We start from the raw sequence: 21788 nt of genomic DNA, 5'->3' as shown, positions 1-21788 counted from the left end.
CAAGAAGCTGTTTGAGCATAAAGCCTTCAATTTGATTCTGCAAATGCTCACCAAGCCCTATTTTGAGTCTGTGGTAGAAATGGCCCTTTATTTTCTCAACCTCAAGATACTAAGAGGAAAGCCAGTTAGTTTTGCTAGAAGAATCTGGGAGATGGAGGTATTACTTATCAAAAAGCCATATTTGATTTTTTCCCCTGGTAATGTAGTCCTTAAGCCAAATCATGAATTTGCTCATAAAAACTGACCTAAAGTCCTTCCACAACCTGAAGAAAGTAACATACTTTGGATGTGGCTAGGGTAGTAAAATTTTGTTGGCATGAAACAAAACTGTGAAGTGCAGGAAGCATGATGCTCTGTTTTTGTATGGCGACATAAAATAGATGTAAAGCTTCAAAACCCACTATTTCTACAGGAAAGCTATTTTTCAGGCTTCCAAATTGTCCAGTGAAGACTTCTCTTAGCAAAAAGGACTTCCTCAGTCAATCACTTGGTTTGTTCATGGGCAGAGCAGCACAGAGCATCTTTCAATGAGATATACCATGAAATGACTTGTTCTTTAATATTTTTTTTTTTTACTATGTACAGATGCTTTAACCTCATCCACGTAGTTTTTGGACAAAAGGATCTCCAACCTTTCTTGGTATCCTGTAAGAAAAGACCCTTCAAATTTTTTAAAGCTAAAAAGTAAAAGCAAAATAAACCTTTGTAATTTGGTCCCTCATTGTTTGGGGGGGGGTGTCTCTTTTATTCCCTCCCTCTCTTTTCTTGGAGGATGATTTTATTGTTTTCTATTTACTATCTGTATTGGACTCACATAGCAGCAGATTCCCAGATGAGAGGAAGATAAAATTAGTTTCTTTACCTATAATTCTCCAAATGAGTACCCACCCTGTGCATATACAAAAGTTTTTCTAAGCTTCCATGATAGAGCATGGGAGCAACATTTCTAGTTTGGTATGATGGAATCTGAAGGGTGAGTGAGAGAAAATGTTTTTAGAAAACTGTTTCAATTTTGTATTTAAATACACATTTTCTCTTCTTAGGTGTTTTTAATGATAATTTTTAGTTTTTAATTCCTTAGTTTTTTGTTTCTTCTTTACTATGGCAGTATGTGTGGGATCTCAGTGTGGCTGTAGTACCTCAAATGTCCAGGCTGGGGAAGCTAGCATACAGCTTGGAGAAAGAAAACTTAAGAGAGCTGGGGTGAGAGCTTCACCCCCTTCTCTCTGGTCCCTTTGTCCTGGGCAAAAGGACCAGAGTGCCTGTCAGAGGAATATCTTATACAGTATATCTTATACAACCTTATTAAACTTATTTTTATTTTGTTTTAAATGGGTTTCATCTTCATGGACTTTAAAGTAACTTTTTTTTATCAACATGAAGATTCTGGACTTCAAGCTGTTTGACTTATAGACCAATTCCCAAATAGAAAAAATACTCTAAATCCCTTGTTTTTGAGAAGGAACTGGAGGTGATGAAACTAATAACTGATCATAAGTTTATTCAAGCTTATTTTAAATCTTGCTGATGGATGAATGCTGAGTGACTGGTTGTTGCTAGATTTCTTTTTCAATTAGCTATTTTTATGATGAACGTTCTGTAATCTTGTGACCCAATGTCATCTCAAGTCTTTCATTCAGATAAAACAATGCCAGTTTTCTCAAAAGTGATTTCATGAATCTGTATTTTTGATATTTTTTGGTGTTAACAGACATCAGTCTCTATGGTATGCAAAATACCAAATATTTTTAAATTGCTGATTTAAGCAGGACTTTTCCAAGTCTAAGGATGACCTAATTTGAATCAGATTAGACCAGCTTGCATGGCTCCAAGATAGCCTTGCACCTGATTAGTTCAAATATCTTGGAGGGAGGTGCTGCAAGGTGGCATAAGCAAAGTTTGCAGTTATAATAATCAAGGATTAGGCTGAGAAGTCCAGGCTTTTGGGTCAATAAGTCACATGAGGGAAGACTGATGTTCCAGAATCTCCAAGACTTTGAGGAGAGGAGCAACATCAACAAACAGGCTATGCCAGCCTTTGACCAATCTCCCTGCATCTGAAGAAGGTCTGCTAGTGAGAAGCACTGTGCCAGCAGAACATTACTGTCCGGCTTCTTGACTGCAGTTCCAGCTCTTATTGTATGAGAGACCAGAAGACTGAGAACTGAAGAGGTTGCAACCCCCTATTATCTTAAGTATCTTAATTTTCCTTTTTCTATTTTTATTAGCTGAGAAACATCCCAGCCTTTGTATATTCTTTAATTTTAGGATGTGAAAGTATAGTATGTACATGCACAGGCCCGCTGATAGCAATTCCGGGCCCGAGGGCAGAACAATCAATGGGCGCTCTTCTGGCATGGCCAGGGCTTCCACAAGCCACCTGGCTGCCTTCGCTACCGCCGATACCACCCTTGTGCGCCTAGGAGCTCTGCAGCCCGCCAGGGCAATTTAAAAGGGCCCAGGGCTCCAGGGCCCTTTTAAATCACCCAGGCCCCTGGGCAATTTCCCCCTTCCCCCTATCAGGAGGCCTGTACATGCATCTGTGTCTGAGCACCCATAAAGACCACAAGGGTAAGGCACCAAAACAGGAAAGCTCCCCAAGTTTAAACAGCCCTAAATATTGTCTCATAGAGCACACCATTATGAATAGTTTTATCTTTAAAAGTCTTGATGATAGACTTTAAATTATCTGTAATTTCTGGTAAATAAGCGTTGCCCAACCTTCTGCTTTTCAAGAGTGTTTCATTAAAAATCTCTATTACAATATCTCTGTCGTGGAGAAGGAGGGAAAGGTTAGCCATCATATAAGAATAGAATTCTAGGAAGGAAGCATTATAATTGGTTTCTCGGGTTCTGGTTTAGACATTAAACTATTTGCTTTCAGTATTAAACTCTTGACCCGCTTTAAACCAAAGATCTGATAGACTTTGGTGTAAAAATCTTTAGTTGGGATTTATAACCAAATGTTCAACCACCTTTTTTAGAATCCTCTTTAGAATTTATAAGCATTGATTTTGGTATTAATTTCATTTAATTAATTTGATGATTAAATTCCAATCCAATATTGAATCTAATTTATTGATTTGATTGTTGTAATGTTCCATTTTTAGTTTAATATTACTACTAACAGTTTAGCTTTGATTGTTTTATTGATTTTACTTTTGTTTAAATTTTTAAATAAAATGATATTGAACCACATTTCTTTCAATAAGCAATGTCGGTCCAGAACCTTTGAGGATCTTGTTGGGCATTGGCTAGTCAAACTAAAAACCTGACCAACTCCCCATAATTAGTTGTTGGTTCTCAGATGGTGTAAGGGGGGTCCTAAATTTCCCATTTCTGGCTGAGGTAGCATTTCCTGTGGTGTAGGCATTGCAGAAGAAATTAAAAATGCAGGTAAAATTATTTCAGATTATTAAAATGAGATTTTTTTTTTAAATGTAACTTCATTGAGTGACTCAGAATAATTTTCTCTCCTTTATTTTACCTTCTCCAATTTACTTCTTTTACATTTCTTTTTGATTATATGCGTACAGGATCTAAATATTTTTATTTGTTGCAGGAATGTAAAGAGGTAGTTGCATATTTCAGTCATCAGTTACTAGACAGTCTGTTGAAAGCCACCCGGCTATCTTTGGATACTCTTAAAAAAAGAATGTTTGTTTCAAAGTAAGTTGCAAGTGAAATAGTACTTCAATAAAACAGCTTAGAGAGTAATACTGAGGTAGTATTATGAAAATCCATTTAGTGTCTTTATCTTTGTTATCAAGAATTTATATGAAAGACTAAGGGGAAAATGCATTTATGTTAATTGATTGTAATTCATTTCTTCTAGTACCAACAGATGCTACATCCTTTTTCCATGAACCAAAGCCTTCTACCTTTTAATATACCTTCCTGTTTTCAATAGACAAAATAAAGGGTTTTGGCAGTGTAACATATTTCAAATTCATTATTTTTTTTGTTTGTTTTTTCTAGTGGCACTCACAATACACTAGGTGGTTTCCGGAAATTGGAGAAAGAATTAACCTTGCTTTACATAGCTCACATTCTAACAATGGACAGACAGATTAACAAAGGCTTTTTCCTTCAATCCTTCAACCAGGATTTTCCTTCAATCCTAAGGAAGGTCATCTGGTGACAGTTTTCATAGCAGATGTATCTGTGAATGCCATGTGCTTTGACTTTAGAACAGTGACCTCTAACTCTGAAGCCAAGAGCTAGATCTCACTTCATCCATAGATAGCGAACAAATACTCTAAGCAAATATTTTGTGCTTCCAAGTTCAAAGAATCCCTGCTTTTCTGAGAAAAGATGGTGAAACAATTGTGGCTTACAATGCCCCAACCCAAACAGTTGCTTCCTCTCTCAGCCAACAAACCAAGAAGAGAATAAAAGTTTTCCTCAATGCAGAGTCACTCCTTTTCCTCATAATCAGGGCAAAGATACCAGAGAAAGGAGAACACTTGTAGTGTTTTCTTGGATTGCAGATGCAATCCTTGGAGTAGAGTCTAGGATTCCAAGACTAGAGTTATCTCAGATGCCCCCTAGAGATGGCATCAACTATCCACAGAGATTTGGGTCAGTTCTGTAATCACAGCAGACACTTTGGGGAAACTGTCCTTGCTTAGGAGATTGGTCCTCCCCCATTTCATGCAACAAAATATGGGAAATATCCCTTTGGAAAGACTGGAGTTGTTCAGTGAAAAGATAGTTAGCACTCTAGAAATTAAAGGATTCCTGATCAATCCTGGTCTGTATACCAACCTTCCTATGGAAGACCCTTTTCCATTTTCAACATAAGGGCCAACAGTAATAGTAGACTATAGCTTGGTCCACAGGTTCCTCAATGAGACAGTTGTTTACTAGAAGATAGAGGTCTAGACATCAGAAAAAAAAGTCTTTATATGGTTCAATTTCTGAATCTTCCTCAAAGAAGCAAATCTAAGGGCACTCTTGAATTTTCTAAACTTATAGATTTTAATTTCCCTTCCATTTCTTCTTGAGGAATCACTATTTTTTTCATGATGGCATGGAGTTGAACCTCAGACAAATGGATTTTGGAAATTCTCTGACAAGCAGGGCAGTCCTTAGGATTTATGGGGCCCTACGCAGTATTATTAAACTGGTGCCCCTATGCCCGACGGTAGCCCAAGCTCACAGCCCGGGTGTGTGTGTGTGGGGGGGGAGACAGCAAAGGATAACAAGACGCCCGGCCCGCCTCACGGTGGTGGAGAGTCACAGTTCCCCGCAGAGACCCCCGTACCCTCTCCCTCATGCAGAATAGACATGCAGAAGGTACCTAATTAAAAGCACTAAATTTGGGAATAAAAAATGTCAGTCACAAGTTTTTTTATATGCCCTGAAGTTTGTCAGACATTTTTTTGCAAAAACTTTGTAGTAAGGGCGAGTCAGCTGTCTTGTTGAATACAACATTAAATATTATGGAATGCATGATGCAGCTCTTCTCTGTTTTACATTTTCTTAATCAGTATTTCTAAGCTGATTTTATATTTTAAATGTACTCTTAAGCCTTCATAAAGTAATCATTCCAGATTACTACATATTTAACTCACTGAAACAAAGACATTATTTTAAATTATTCAGTCACAGAGGTTTAGTGTGTTCATAACAATGTTCATTGCTTTTAGAAAAAGGGAACACTAATTTACTTTGTGTGATCTCCATAACAATAGACATGTTTATGAAATTTCACCAACTTTAAAATATATGTTTCCAAAGATTTTAGGCATAACAAAGGATTTTATATCTTACTAAGGTACTGATTTTGCTGGAGGGTTCTCTTAAAACTAGTTCATCAGATAGTCAGAAGTAAAGAAAGGGAAACTCTTTGTCCAGCTATCTGGAAGGAAAAGGGTGTTGTCCCTTATTACAGTAATGCACAACTGTTTTTGTCAGTAAATTCAGAAACTGACAGTATAACCTGGGGTTTGGCAAATGCCTGTTAAATGGCTTCATTACCCCTTGAATGGCTCTTTAACAGTTTCAATGTTGTGCTAATAGGTCTGGCAGGCTGGAAAGCTTTTTCACTGTTAACTACTAGATCCCCTCCCGAGGAAGACACCAGGCAGCCAGCTGTGGGAGCCTGCAGGAAGGGTCAGAACAGGGATAGGAAAGCCAGAAGGGTGGACACTAAGACCCAGTGGTGCCCCAAATTTTCAGGTGCCCTACGCAGCTGCCTATGTTGAGTATGCCTAAGGACGGCCCTGCTGACAAGGTTGTGTAATCCAACTCCTACACATAACATCTGGCCACTGCCTACCTTGAGAGATCTTCCCATTGCAGACATATATAAAGCAGCTATTCTTCCCATTTTTATAAAATATTATTGCTTGGGGTTGGCTTCAAGTTTCAGGCTTCCCATACCCAAAATTTATTTCCAAGGTAGGGAAGTCCAAATTCTCGCTATAGCCCTACCACCACTGCCAAGAAAACAAAAATGTTCAGGATGTGCTTTTTCTTTATTTGGCCAATTTCCTTTCAATATTTTTTTTTTCTAATTGCTGTCTCCTCCTACAGACTTTAAGATATCTAGTTTCTTGTGTTGGATGTTTAAGAGGTGTCTTATCATTGTGCTTATTGCAGCTTTATCCATTTTTTTGGGAGGGGGGGACATGACTCATGCTTTTGGCTACAAAGTGAAATCTTGGCCCCATTGCAGTCGATAGGAGTTTTGGCTTTTACTTCAGTGGAGCCAGAATTTCAGCACAGGCACCCTGCACAGATGGAATCTTGAGAGAAGGAAATTACATAGTAGTTTTTCTGGTTCACTAAATATATCATCTTGCAGAATTCTCACTCACCTAGCCACTACATTTTAGAATTTGGAAACTGTCTGTTCTTCTTCAAGTGCTGTCCCTGTGGGTGCTCCACTCCAGGTGACGCCATTGCATTTTAAAATTTGGAAACTGTCTGTTTTAACGTGTCCTGATCCTTGCAACTTGTTTTGTCTTTGGGGTATGTTTTTAATCATGTGTGGATCATTTTATATTGGTTTATCATCCTGGCAATTTCACTTTCCACCCTATTGAAGGACCTGCTTGAAATGCTTGGTGATCAGATTTCATTATTTTGGGGAGCCTTTCGTCACACTTAACACGTACTGACTGGAAGGCTCTAAGGGCAGTGGCTAGGTCCAGGGTGACATGTGACTATCTTTGGTGGGGATGATGATGCTCTTGGCTGCTACCACTACCCTTCGACATTAAAAACTTTTAGAACTAGGGGCATTCTGTCTGTCCTGTGTTACGGAGCTGAGATCCTGGGGTGAGAATTCTCCAAAATGATTTCAGAGATGCCTAATTTCAAGGGAAGTAATTTCCTTTTATAGTAACTCAAATGATGATGGCATTATAATTGAAAAGTTTTATGGTGAAGTATATATAATGTATTTCAATTTTATTTTCAGCACCAGCACCTTTGGACGAACAGCTTTTTTTGCTCAGACAAGCAAATCTGAAGAGGTTCTTTCTTTCCTAAAAGCTGAAGTGCATCTTGCTATTCCTAATGTGGTAAACAATTTGTGATATTATATTTAGCAAAGTAAGAAGATGCTATCTAAGAATTACATTTCCATATCCCCACTTGTGAGATGTGTGATAACTGTGCTGACCTTGAAGCCATCTAAAAGAACAGTGACTGCTGGAGCAAGGCAGGTGTCCCCTTGATAAAATGTATTCACAGCCCGACATTCTCAGTTACCTCTTACAGTGGCCAGCTGCTGGGATCAGAACCATTTATATAGTGTAGTATTTGTCAGCAACTATATTTCATATTTGTTCATTTCTGTTCTTTTTGATTAATTTCTGTTAATTTCTCCCTTATTTTTGGTGTTTGAAATGTTAGATTGGTTCTTTTTTATATTGACGCTTTGGCTGTTTTATGACTTCAGCCCTTGGTGTGGTTATGTGATTGTGTTGATAGTTTTTGTTGTGGTGGTGTTTTTGTCATGGCCAGCATCTGTAAAAGCACATCACCTCACTTGTATTGCGAACAATGGGAAGTGGTGATCATTTGGAAAAAGAGAAATTCTTCATAGGTTTCTCTGAAGATTTTATGCACCAGCCTGTGCTGACAGATAAACTTTGTTATGAAAATTAATGGTAAAAATTGCCATTAATACTAAATACTTCTTTTCAAAAGTAATTCATTTCACCAGATCTATTTAACAGGGAAGGTAGATGGGAGTAGCAAACGGAGTGTGCATGTGGGTTTACATAGGGATTCATGAGGGAGGTGGAGACAGGAGTATGAGTATTAGGGAAGTATAGGGAAGTGCAACAAGTAGGGGGAATTGGAGGAAAGGAGGGAAGGGGTATACTCTCTAGCTGCTTTGCAGTGAACTGGCAAAACAAAGTGAGTTTAAATCCAGCATAACCGGCCAATATACTCAGGCTGTTTTATGCTACTCTAGAGTGGCATAAAGCAGCTGGAGCATACTGGTGAATCTGGCCATGAAAGTTATATATTTAAAACGTGATTTGAGATTGATACTACATATCTTAACATCTCTAGAAATGTCACATGGTAGCATTCTTATGTAGTGTTAATATATGAAAACTGTAATTAAAACAAAAAAATTACATTTTCTGACAAAAACTGTGTTGAGATGGAGTTAAATACATTACAGAGATGTTGTAATTATCCCCAAACCAAATGTTCTTCTTTGAGATTTTTTTTGTACATGGATCTTGCTTCAAGGTGCATGTGTGCTCCATGAACATGAGACTGGGTTTTTTTTTGACCAGCGGTGTCCATTGGGGTTGCACCTGCACCCTACATATTCTGATACACCCCCTGAGGGCATAAAGGATGGGCCCAATTGTCCCTCACTTCTTTTTTTATCACTCATGGCAGCTGAGACGGAACTTAGGATGTGTCCACCTGCTTCCCCACAATCCTTTATTATAGATTCAGTGTTTTGTATAGTAGTTAGGTATTTATTACTAGTTATGCTTATTTTGTTTTATTTTTATATAGCCAAAACTCACATATTTTTGTTAGGTTTTAGTTAGGCCCAGGGCCTTCTCAACACCAAGACCTTTCAGCCTCATGGCAGAAGCTAAGTCCCCAGGCTTTAAATCTTGACCACCTTCTTCAAGTGCTTGACTATATATATTTCACTGTTGGTGTGCATGCACCCAATGCACCTGAGTTCAGATTCTTTTGGCCAGCAGTGTCCGTTGATTCCAAGATTCTGACTTGTGTCTGTCTATACAGCTGGCTCACAGGAAGTACATGTGATTCCTAGTAGGAAAGACTTATTACTAGTACAGGTTCTACCCTTTGTAGAATGGCACAGAGTATTCACCAAGGGCCTTGAAGTGGTGGCAACACATTTAAGAAAGTGAGGCACACAAATTTACCCATATCTCAATGACTGGTTGATCAGAGAGAAATCACCCATAAAGTAGCACAGTTCAAACATTCTTCAGTCTGTTCTCACTGGAGTTCAGAATAAACAAGGCCTACATTCACTATAACCCTTATCATAGAATACATAGGGATGCTGCTGGATTCAAAGTCAGCAAAAGTGTATTTCCTATGGTAAAGATTCCAGATCATAGTGGACTTCATTACCCAATTACAGGCTCACCAAAACATCAACAAGGGTGTGCCTCAGGCCTCTGGGACACATGGTCTCCTGAACCTACATGACACAGTTTGCTAGACTTCACCTATGTTCCATACAGGGGTAGTTAAAAATCAGTGTATTTTCCCAGAAAGAATCATGTGGACATGCAAGTGACACTTGCAAATGAAGTTATCTTCTTATTAGACTGGTAGAAAGACCCACATCAAGTGGAAAAGGGGTTCACTTCTCCTGGCTTCTGTCTACCAAGAATCTAGTGACAGATATGCCTCCATTCAAGGATGGGAAGCTCACTCAGATTACCTATAAATACAAGACCTCTGGTAGTTTTAGCGTATTATTTCAATAGAACTACGAGTTTTAGGAAGTCATTTTGGTTATTTGTTTCTTACACTATGACCTTTATGATTCTTAGTATATCTGCTCAGACTATTTCCAGGAGTGTTAAACAATGTATCATTTAATGTTATGAGTAAGCAGTAGTCCCTGTGCCAACTGTTGTAAGGTTTCATTGTACTAGGGCAGTGACAGTGTCTTTTGCTTGCCTTAAACATGTTCCTATTGAAGAAATCTGTAAATCTGCTCCTTGGAAGTCAGTCCATATCTTTAATAAATATTATGCTTTGAATTTGCCTTCAAGAGCAGATTTAAATTTGATGATGCTTCAAACTTTATTTAATTAGGACTCTGTTCCACATCCTGAATTTTCAGCACTGCTTGCCATACTACCCACAGGTATATGCAGAGCCACTCAAAGAAGAAATGAAGGGTACTTACTTGTAACCAGAGCTCTTCTAGATGACTCTGCATATTCACACTTCCCTCCCACCTTCCCCTCTTTCTTAGTGTTATATTAAGGTTTCTCTGAATTGGCAGTAGAAGGAACTGAGGCAGAAGACAGTGTATAACCCCTATATATAGACTCACCCTCAGAACGTTCAGGTACACTGAGGAGAGAGACAGGAGGGGGCACACGTGTGCTCTAATGGGTGCTGCTTGTAGAAGGTTCTACTATTAGCCTGCAGTGGACAGCACATAACCCATAAGTGTGAATGTGCAGAGTAATCTTGGAGAACTCCAGGTATAAGTAAATAACCTTCATTTAGTACAAGGTAAATAATCTCTTTATGAATCCAACAAATTTAATAAATGTTAAATTTAAAAGAAATGCAAACATATTGAGATATGGAAATGCACATTTAGGGTACCCAGACTACCTTAACTCTGCATCATAGTGATACAATGTGGGTGGGTGGGGAGGAGGAGGAGAAAAATCTGTGTCTTTAAAAATAAATGTAATCGAATCTGGGACCAAAAACATGAATATGCCTTAATCATAATTATATGATTATTGCATTGTGACACTACAGGACATTTTCAGAAAAGGTCTTGCTCCTGGTAATGATGCTGAGGAAGTTGAGTTCAGCTTTGCAAATCCAGAAGTGAAGGTTTTTGAACCTGTATCTGTCTTTGTCAGCTCCTTCAAGGATAATTCAGCTTCTCTCATGGCTACTCCTGAATTAGAAGGGTCTGAAGCTTAATCTGTCAGTCTTTGCAATACATAGGTGTGAAGGTCTGACAAATCTCACACCGGTTGGGGGGATGAGCTTCCTCCAGATAGAATAGGTAGCTGGAGAGGACACCCAACTTCAGAAATATTCCTGGGCAGGTGGTGCAATCCTTTAATTTGGTGGGGGCGGGAGCTCTGCCATGGTCAGCACCAGCAATGGCACTGAGTAGTTGGACACAAGAAAGGTAATATTCTGTGGCTGGCAATGGGGCAATGTCGAACATGTCCATCCCTGGGTAAAACAGGAGCTCGGCACGATTGTGGTTCAGAGGGGTGCTTCTGAGTCACAATTGTTTTGAGCTCCTACGGGGTGGCAGAGCTATGCAGCACCCTTAGCAAGGACTATGACGAAAGGCTCAATGTAGCCCTTGGAAAATTAGGTTATGGTGCATTTATTTAAACAACATTTTTTATATTTTGTGCAGGTAATGGTTCCTAGTTTAGATGATATACAGCAAGCCATCAATCGCATGATCCAGTTAACACTGGAAGTAAGTCGTGGAGTCGCACATTGGGGACAGCAACACTTACAAAAATCGAGTATATTACTGAACAGAAATGTACCTGTTGTCTCTTCATCACCCAGTATGGTAGCAGGGAAAGCAGCCAAAAAAGAAGAAAGTAAGGTTTTTTGCTTACTTTAACTTTTTTCTTCTAATAAAATGTCTTTGCTTCTGAATATTTCATGATTATTCTCACTTGGTTTGAAAGGGACCTAGTGTGTATTCTTTTGGATTACCTTAGCTATTTTTACTTTAATTTAGACAGTTGTATTTAACAGAAATGGCTATTCCAAACTCATGAAAGTAGTAGGAAACTACGCAATAATCAGATAAACTATTACATAATATAAATATTGTCACAGTCTAAGTTTCCCCTTTAACCTCAAGCAACATAAACTTGTTAGTGTTACCTTTATGTACTGCTCCTACTTTCTTAGTACTGAAGAATGTAGCCCATCATGTTATTGGATAAAATAAAAAGTTATGCAAACTTCATTCACTGGAGGGTTAACATGGGAAAGAGAGGCAGTGCTGTTATTAGGATTCAGGTCACTGACATTACAACTGAAAGATTTCATTATTATCTGCATTCCTAAAGTGGACATATGCAGAATAATTACCAGCATTATTAAGAGAGAGGAAGGATGCTAGAGTGGTTAGGGCACTAGGTAGGATTTATGAGACCTGGGTTCAGTAACCTGCTCCACCACAAGCTTTCTGTATGTGCTTCAATTCCGCATCTGTAATATATGCATCTGTATAGATGTGCATCTGTAAATACAGGATAGTAGTACTTCTGTAACTCACAGGAGTGTATTAAGGATAAATACATTAGAGATTGTGGGATGCTTGGATGCTGAGGTGATGGTGGCCATATAAGTAACTTAAATAGGCGAGTAGATTGTCCTTTAATTCATGAGGGGCATGTGTTGCACAGAATTTTAAGAGTTCAATTAATATGCCATGATATGAGAGAATGTAGGGATGCATAAAGCATTACTTGCAGGGCCGGCCTTAGGGCAGGACAATGTGGGTGCCCACCCGGGGCGCTATAGCCAGGAGGGCACTGTGGTGCATAGGCCAGGGGCTTGGGCTTCCCCTTACTACCTGTGGGGTGCAGCCTGGCATGGAGCGTTGCATACGCTTCCCTGCTCCTGAGCGGAGGCCACCTGCTCACCGCCCCACATGGTTTCCCACTGGTTCCAAGTTCTGCCTCTGCACTCTGCGACTGCGAGCCAGACCCTTTCCTCCTTTCTCCCCCCAGATTGTCCCAGCCTTGCTGTTCCTCTTTCCATGGGCGGCCTGAATGAAAGCCATTCAGCCCAATGGAATGTGAGTGTGGCGTCTCGGCCAGCCAATGGTAGCTGGAAGTTGCCAGCCTCTTCCAGATTGGGATGGGAAGGGAAGGGACTGGGAATTAAAACTGCAGGGCAGAGAGATCAGTAAGTCTTACGGGTCCTGACCCTGTGCCCCAGGTTCCAGCCTCCTACAGCTGCCAGGGGACCCCCTCTCTATACCCCCATCTCCCAGCCCTTCCAGCTCCTGAGGGCCCCTTCCCTGTTCCCCCAGCTCCTAGTCCCCCCCAGCTCCCAGGGGACCCCTCCCTGTTCCCCCATCTCCCAGCTGCCCCATCTTCCAAGGGACCCCTCCCTGTGCCTCTAGGTCCCAGCCCACCCAGCTCCCAGGGGCCCCTTTTTGTGCCCCAAGAGCCTGGGGGACCCCTCCCTGTGCTCCCAGCTCCCAGGGACCCCTTCCTGTGCCCCTAGCTGCACCTCCCCTTGGGCTACCAACCCTCTGGGGCTCTGGCAGAGCAGCTGGATGCCATGCTGAGTGGGAGAGTTTGGGAGGTGCAGGAGAGATACGACTCTGCCCCAGAGCCCCGCTCACCCTGTGAGAGTGCAGAAGACCGCCTACTGCATTGTCTTGGCTGTCTTGCTCAATGACCAAATGAGTGAATCCCTGTAACACTTGCTGGGGGAGTCAAAGTGACTTCTGTGGGGTTTCCTATGATGCCAATCACTGTGGCATCCAGATGTGAGTCACTGCAGGGCAGGATTGGCCCTACGTGTGGGTGACGTGGGCAGGGGCGGTGCTATGGTTAAGAGCCAAGAAGCAGGGTGGGCCTGGAGTGCGAGGTCATAGAAGGGAGTTTGGGGCAATGAGGGGTGGGGGAAGAGGCAGTGGGGGCTTGGGCAATGGGGGGGGGGTAGGGAGCTGGGGAAGGCAGCTGGGGCCAGGGGTGCCAAAATACAAGTTTGCCCAGGGTGCTATTTTCCCTAAGGCCGGCCCTGATTACTTCATGAAAATATTTTGAATCTGTTAAAGAAAACATGAGAAAATAGCATAACAATAATTGTCAACAAAAATATTGGGAATCACACTTTTAAAAATGTGTTCAATTGTATGTAAATTAGGGCTGCAGATTAATCGCAGTTAATGCATGTGATTAATGCAAAACACATTAACTAGATTAAAAAGTAGTTGTGATTAATCACATTTTTAATCATACTTTTAATAATAAAATACCAATTTAAATTTATTATAAATATTTTTGGATGTTTTTCTACATTTTCAAATATATTGATTTCAATTACAACACAGAATACAAAAGTGTACAGTGCTCACTTTATCTTATTGTTTTTTATTACAAATATTTGTACTGTAGTGTAATCTCTTTTATCATGAAATATCTTACACATCTAGAATTATTATTTTTTACATAATTGCACTCAAAAACAAAACAATGTAAAGCTTTAGAGCCTACATGTCCATTCAGTCCTCCCCTTTGTTCAGCCAATTGCTAAGACAAACAAGTTTGTTTACATTTATGAGAGATAATGCTGCCTGCTTCTTAATTATAATGTCACCTGAAAGTGAGAACAGGCATTCGCATGGCACTGTTGTAACTGGCGTTGCAAGGTATTTATATGCCAGATATGCTAAACATTCATATGTTCCTTCATGCTTCGACTTGCAGGCTCTAAAGTTTTACATTGTTTTGTTTTTTGAGTGTGGTTACGTAAAAAAACGCCTACATTTCTAAGTTGCACTTTCACAACAAAGAGATTGCACTACAGTGCTTGTATGAAGTGAATTGAAAAATACTGTTATTTTCTTTATCTTTTTTACAGTGCAAATGTTTATAATAAAAATTAATATAAGGTGAGCACTGGACACATTGTATTCTGTGTTGTAATTGAAATCAATATATTTGAAAAGGTAGAAAAACATCCAAAATATTTATAATACATTTAAATTAGTATTCTATTATTGTTTAACAGTGCAATTAAAACTGCAATTAATCTTGACTATTTTTTTAATCGCGCAATTAATTGTAATGATTTTTTTAATCGTTTGACATCCCTAATGGACTTATATGTACTAACCTCTCACATATAGAAATTGAAGTTAAAATGTGTCTCTTGGGCGACAAGTGACATTTACAGCTCCTTAAACTACATATTTTGGCACAGTTTGCTTAGAAAAGGGTCTTTCATCGAATAACAAGGGTGTCGCATATAAGCAATAAAGTACCTCATACTGTTTGAGAGAGCTTGTATGGTTAAATATTTGAAATGTATGGTTTTAACAAACCTAACAAATATCACTTTACATAAAATAACATCAAAACTGTGTAGGTATGCACTTTACAAGAAGAATGAAGACAAAGTCCCTGAAAATTTAAAATGCAAATACGCAACATATAGATAGAGGATAGGGGAATGGGATGCAACAACCCAAGCAGTAATGAAGTACAGGTTACAGATTTTGAAACTTCCACATTTTTTGGTTTAACTCTTTTGTCTTCTGTTTTGTTAAAAATATATTGGGAGACAATTATAGTTGTATATTTTTGGATATGTGAAGGTGGATTTTAATGGTTTGTTAACTTTTTATGTAAATTGTTTATTTTACAGAAGTACTTGATGAGATTCCTGTAAGAAAGCTAAGAAATTTTTATCCAGGTGTCGCAGAACACAAAGATATTTCTAAACTAGTTGTGCTCCTCTCCTCGTCTGTAAATTCCGTAAGAAAAGCAGCTAGTGAAGCACTGCAAGACTTTCAGAAATATAAGGTTCTGTGGACAGAAGACAGAGATGCTAAAGTTCAGGTAAATTTATTGATGAGCATTTCTAGAGGAGTATCCTCTATAACAGGGGTACACAGAGGTCAACTCATCGAGATTTTTGCCTCGTTTTACAACAGGTTCTAGAGCCGTGCAGTGGGACAGGGGTCCCGCAGGTCTCGCAGCACCCACTGCCATAATACCAGGAGCAGGATAAAAATTCAACAAACAAGGCGGGAGCGGGTGGAAGTGGGTATTATGGGGTGGGATGGAAGCGGGATTTAAAAAATAGTCCTCCCCTGCCACAAACAACTTGAACGCCCCGGCCAGCAGCCACTGCTTTCTGGCCGCCCAGCTCTGAAGGCAGTACTGCCGTCAGTAGCAGCGCAGAAATAAGGGGGGCAAAACGATACCACTGCTGTCCGGCCACCAAATGACAAGGCTCACAAGTGAAAAACAGGCTCAATATCACACTGAAATGTAAGTAAAATATTTGTATTCCAATGGGTTTATTTTATAATTATATGGCAAAAATGAGAATGTAAGCAATTTTTCAGTAATAATGTATTTTGACACTTTTGTATTTTTATGTCTGATTTTATAAGCAAGTAGTTTTTAAGTGAGGTGAAACTTGGGGTACCTAAGACAAATCAGACTCCTGAAAGGGATATAGTAGTCTGGAAAGGTTGAGAACCACTACTCTATAAGTCTCTTCATCGTCTGAAATAAGAAGACAACTAAAGAAGATTGGAGGAAAAGGATGTGGAAATAAATTGATTAACAGCTGAAAGAAATCACTATGACCTTACAGCAACAGGAGTAAACTATATATATTGTATTTTTCCTAAGCAGGAGCACCCCACAAGTGAGGTGAGTTAGGGTATATCTACACTGTGATTAAACACCCACGACTGGCTTGTGTCAGCTGACTCGGGCTCACAAGGTTTGGGCTGCGGGGTTGTAAAATTGCGGTATAGACGTTCAGGCTCAGGCTGTAGCCTAGGCTCTGGGACCCTCCCCCTTTGCAGGGTCCCAAAGCTTTGGCTCCAGCCCAAGCCCAAAAGTCTACACTGCAATTTTACAGCCCAGTAGCATGAGCCTGAGTCAGCTGACGTGATTCAGCCATGGGTGTTTAATCGCAGTGTAGATATACCCTTAATGGCTTTACAGCGCTAGAATTATGAGAATTCTCCAGCCACACATTGGGAATGTGGGTGCCAGAAGTTCAGTTTCTGATATTACGGTGAGCAGCACTAAAAATGGAAATTTACTGCAGCATAATATTCTTTTACCATGACATTTACTTTTACGATTGCATTTTCTATTAATTATACTTAGAATTAAAAATACCTCAAATACTGCAATTAATTAAACTACTCTGAGTATTTATGTCCAGAATTTTGTAGCACCCAGCATACTTAATGTTAGAGAAGGATATATATTTCTTGATAAAATAATATTTTGTAAGAATGTTTCTTGAAAAAAGCACAAAAGTGGGAGCGGCTAGAGAAAGGGATATAAATTAGACTGAACTGCTATTGTTTCTGCTTTGTGTATTGCAAATATGGGCTCCTACTTTGGGAGACAGATGCTTCCAGGTGCATTCAGATAGAACTCTTGAAAGTGCAGTGTCCTCTGGAACCATGAATGTGCTAGCCCCGGCTGTAATTTAGCTCCTCGTCACCTCTGGCAATTTAAGGTCAGAAGCTCCAGTCTTCACATTCAATCTTTCATTGGTTTTTCATTTTAAAAATCTCCAAAATAACCATTTGTACTGAGCTATTTTTTGTGTTTTCTCTGTTTTTATAATTAGGCTAGATAGATTTAGGTAGTTCCACACTGTTGCATAGTCTCTGCAGTTGTCTTTGGCTCTCTGCCCTGTTATATGCTGGCTTGTTAACCCTGTTCTTCAGTTCTGGTTTGTTCATTGATGTAATTAACATCATTAGATTTTAAGGCCAGAAGGATCATTAGATCATCTAGTCTAACCTTCTGTATAACGCAAGTTATCAAACCTTACCCTTGCTTTGTGCTGAGTAATTTGCATTTGACTAAAGCATATTTTCCAGAAAGGCATCCAGTCTTGATATGAAGATATAAAATACTGAGAATCTACCAGTTGTCTTGGCAGTTTGTTCTAATTGTTAATTCCCCTTACTGTTAAAAAATTGTGCTTTATTTCTAATTTGAATTTGTTTGGCTTTAGCTTCCAGCCATCGGTTCTTGTTATGCCTTTATTTGCTAGATTCAAGAGCCCTTTAGTATACAGTATTTTCTCCCTGTGCAGGTACTTTCACCATAATACATCATCATCAAGTTACCTCTCAAAATTCTTTTTGATAAGCTAAATGGATTGAGGCCTTTACATTTCTCACTGTGAGGCATTTTTTCCAATCTTTGCTCCCCCATTAGCCTCAACATCTCCTCCTGCGTGTTCTGATCGTGCTCACTATATGCTTTCCTGGCCTCTGCCACCGAATGCCTTCATGCATTCAGCTGTGCCCTATCAGTGCGGGAGGACTGCATGAGCTCAGAAAACATGTCATCGCGGAGTGCATTTTTTTCACCTTCTAATCTGCAATAGACAGAGTTGATATGGGGAGCATAGAAACATTTGCACCTGCAGGGGGAATAAAAAGGGAGAGTAAAATTTAAGAAGATACATTTCTGAGAACAAAAGGGAGAGTCTTTCACAGTGAATCAAGCAATTCACAGCAGACAGCACATGTGCTTTAGATACAAGGTCGCATTTTGATTTTTATATTGAGCGCCTGCCGGTATGGTGACACATCACACACGGCTGGGCAACAGAATTCGGTTTCCAGGCAGCCCTGGTAAGCCAAAGGGTACGCGGAGTTGGCTTCTTCCGCCTTCATAACATGTGGGAATGGTTTCAAACTGTAACGCCCTCCTTTCCCATAGCAAGCAATGCTGGTTGGGTTTGCCGTTTAAAAGGAGGGGCTGCGGTTTTGGGGTGGATGTGCACACCCCTCCCGCCACCGCGTGGCTTTTCTCCGAGATGATCCCTTTTAGCCAAGTGCAAACAGCCCAGCATGAATGGGGTCCTTTTACTGTTCCCTTACAAAAATTCCCCTATTTCAACCAGGTGACCATGAATGATATCACTCTCCTGAGGCTGACACAGAAAGATAAAGACCGAATGTTGCATGAATGCAACCAAAACCCAGGACCATTCGCTGCCATGCTTTGTGCTGCAATGATTCCAGATTACTTGCTACTGGCTTGGCGTGGTAAAGTGTCCTACTGTGGAGGACAAAATAAGGCAGCCCTCCCCAGAAACTTTCTGCAAAGGCTTTCAGAGTACCTCCAGGAGAGCTTCATGGAGATGTCCCTGGAGGATTCCCGCTCCATCCCCAGACACGTTAACAGACTTTTCCAATAGCTGTACTGGCTGTGAATGCGTCCCAATTCTTCAGGGCAAATCAAACAGTAAGCACAATTGCTTTTAACCCCGGTAGTGTAGTTACAAATGTGCACTCACCAGAGGTGCCTTCTCCAGCTTAAGGGTCCAGGAACCTGCCTTGGGAGGGTATTGGCTCTAGGGTGAGGAAAAGGTCCTGGCTGCTGGGGAGAATGGATTCTCTGCTTGCCTGCTGCGCATTCTTCTCCTCCTCCTCCTCTTCCGCATCCACAAAATCCTCCTCCGTGTTGCATGAGACTCCCCCCTTGCAGGTGTCCATGGACAGTGGTGGGGTACTGGTAGGGTTCCCCCCTAGAATGGCATGCAGCTGATCATAGAAGCGGCATGTATGGGGCTCTGACCTGGAGTGACCGTTTGCCTCCTTTGTCTTGTAGTAGGCTTGCCTGAGCTCCTTAACTTTCATGCGGCACTGCTGTGTGTCCCTGGTGTAGCCTCTCTCCACCATGCCCCATGCGATTTTGGCATATATATTTGCATTTATTCTGCTGGATCGGAGTTCTGCCTGCACAGATTCTTCTCCCCATACAGAAATCAGATCCGGTGTCTCCCGTTTGCTCCATGTTGGAACTCATTTGCGATTCTGGGACTGCATGGTCACCTGTGCTGCTGAGCTCACCACGCTGACCAAACAGGAAATGAAATTCAAAAGTTCCCGGGGCTTTTCCTGTGTACCTGGCTAGTGCATCAGAGTTGAAAGTGCTGTCCAGAGCGGTCACATTGGAGCACTCAGGGATAGCTCCCGGAGGCCAATACCGTCAAATTATACAACGCTGCGTCTGCACTACCTCAATTCGACCCAAGAAGGTCAATTTTAGCGCTACTCCCCTCATCAGGGAGGAGTACAACAGTTGATTTTAAGAGCCCTTTAGGTCGACGGAACGGGGTTGGTTGTGTAGCCTCATTGTTTATAAAATTGACCTAACACGACTAAATTTGACCTAACCTCGTAGTGTAGACCAGCCCTTAGAGAAAGTTTTAAGGAAGCTACCTGCCGTTGAAAAGCCTATATGTTTAGCGTTAGGGTCAATTTAGAGCAACAAGACTATTTTGAAGACTAACTCCAAAAAATCTTCAGGATTAAAGAAATCCAGAGGCAATGGATATGAGTTGAATTCAGCATTAATTACTTCTTCCTTAGTGTTGAAAAGAAGGTATGATCATTGCTCTGAGACTTGTTCAGAAAGCAAGAAAGTCTATGTTTTATAGTAAGTTGACCTAAAGACTGCTTCACTTTAAAGAGACCCAGTGCTGAACCTCCTTTGCTTTGAGGGGGATTGGGAGCAGGAGTGTGCTTTGGTATTGTTCACTTTGGTTCCACCCATCCTAATAGTGTCCTCTTGTTAATGGAGTATCCAGTACCCAATAACTATGGGTCACTTCCCTTGGAAAACATTCTGACTGTGAGGACAAATCTGATTAGGAAGATGTGGGTGCAGATCCTGTCCCAGATAATTGACTGATATTAGTTTGTCAACATCCCTAGATGAGGATGTAGCTACATTCTCAGTTTTTCCATTTGATGACCAAAAACAATTTTACTAGATGATATCTAGGGCAGCAGAATGATTTTAGTGTGTCTCTAGTCAGGACAAGACCCATCTTTTACTTGATATTCTGGGATTCCTTGATTCACAGAATACAAGGTCATAAAGGACCACTGTGATCTGACCTCCTGAATAATACAGGCCATAGGACTTCTCTAAATTAATTCCTGTTTGAACTAGAGCACATCTTTTAGAAGAAATGTGCAAACTTAATTTAAAAATGGTCAGTGATAGAGAATTCACCACAACCCATGGCAAGTTGTTCCAGTGGTTAATTAACCTCAGTGTTAAAACTTTCCTATTTCCCTTATTTCCAGTCTGAATTTCTCTAGCTTCAACTTCTTCTTTGAGTTACTGTCACTGTGTGTATTCTACATGTGGGTAAATGTGCACACTGTGGGCCCAAGCCTGGAACTTCTTCATAGTCGTGTCTTTTGATCTGCACATGGTCAGTAACTCTCCTTGTGCTCCCAACCGAGGGTATACGAGGCAGTGTGGGTCAATGCTTCTCTAGTTCTTTCTTACAGCTGGATGGCTTGAGTTGGAATCATTCCCTCCTTCGTTATTGCAGAATCTGTAAAATTTAATTGTAAATAGTTTATATCTTACCTTAGGAATTCTAGTTAGTGTAGTTTAGTATAGACTAGAAAACTCCCCTAATCTCCACCCCAGTTGAGGTGAAATCTTCCCTGGTCCCAAGATTATGCCCAGGGTCCTGGAATTCAAGAACTGTGTCTCCTGCCCTCACTCCTTCTCCATCAGTGATGAGCATCACGGGTGCGTGTACTGTCTAAGTGAGGCACATATCTTCCTTCTTGCCCAGAACTAAAGATGCCTGAGAGCTCTGACTGAAAAAGTCTGATGGAAGAGGCTATGAGGCCCTGCTCTGACACAGGTCTGAGAGACCCCCCTGTACATCCACCTCAGCTGACCAGCAGTGCCCCTCCAAGCACAAGCATTGGAGCAGAGCTCTTAGCAAGCCAAGGGCTCGTCACACAGGACTCCCCATGTCAGTAAGAGACACTTGCATGAGCATAAGGACAAATCCCT

At 40.6% G+C, this 21788-nt stretch overlaps 1 protein-coding gene across 1 annotated transcript in view; it reads left to right on the top strand.

The window, feature by feature from the left end:
- The window catches only part of DNAH8 (dynein axonemal heavy chain 8), a 525323-nt gene that overhangs the window by 176646 nt on the left and 326889 nt on the right, over nucleotides 1-21788 (top strand). Inside the window, exons 23-26 of the mRNA XM_026649503.1 lie at nucleotides 3563-3669; nucleotides 7430-7532; nucleotides 11609-11804; nucleotides 15604-15797. Coding sequence (XP_026505288.1) covers nucleotides 3563-3669; nucleotides 7430-7532; nucleotides 11609-11804; nucleotides 15604-15797 — 600 coding nt within the window. The remainder of the gene's footprint in view (nucleotides 1-3562; nucleotides 3670-7429; nucleotides 7533-11608; nucleotides 11805-15603; nucleotides 15798-21788) is intronic.

This window comes from Terrapene carolina, unplaced genomic scaffold (assembly GCF_002925995.2).
Source record: "Terrapene carolina triunguis isolate 2854851 unplaced genomic scaffold, T_m_triunguis-2.0 Scaffold85, whole genome shotgun sequence".
Classification (NCBI taxonomy): Eukaryota; Metazoa; Chordata; order Testudines; family Emydidae; genus Terrapene; species Terrapene triunguis.
Note: the sequence above shows the minus strand (reverse complement) of the source record. Positions and strands in the feature narration are given on the sequence as shown.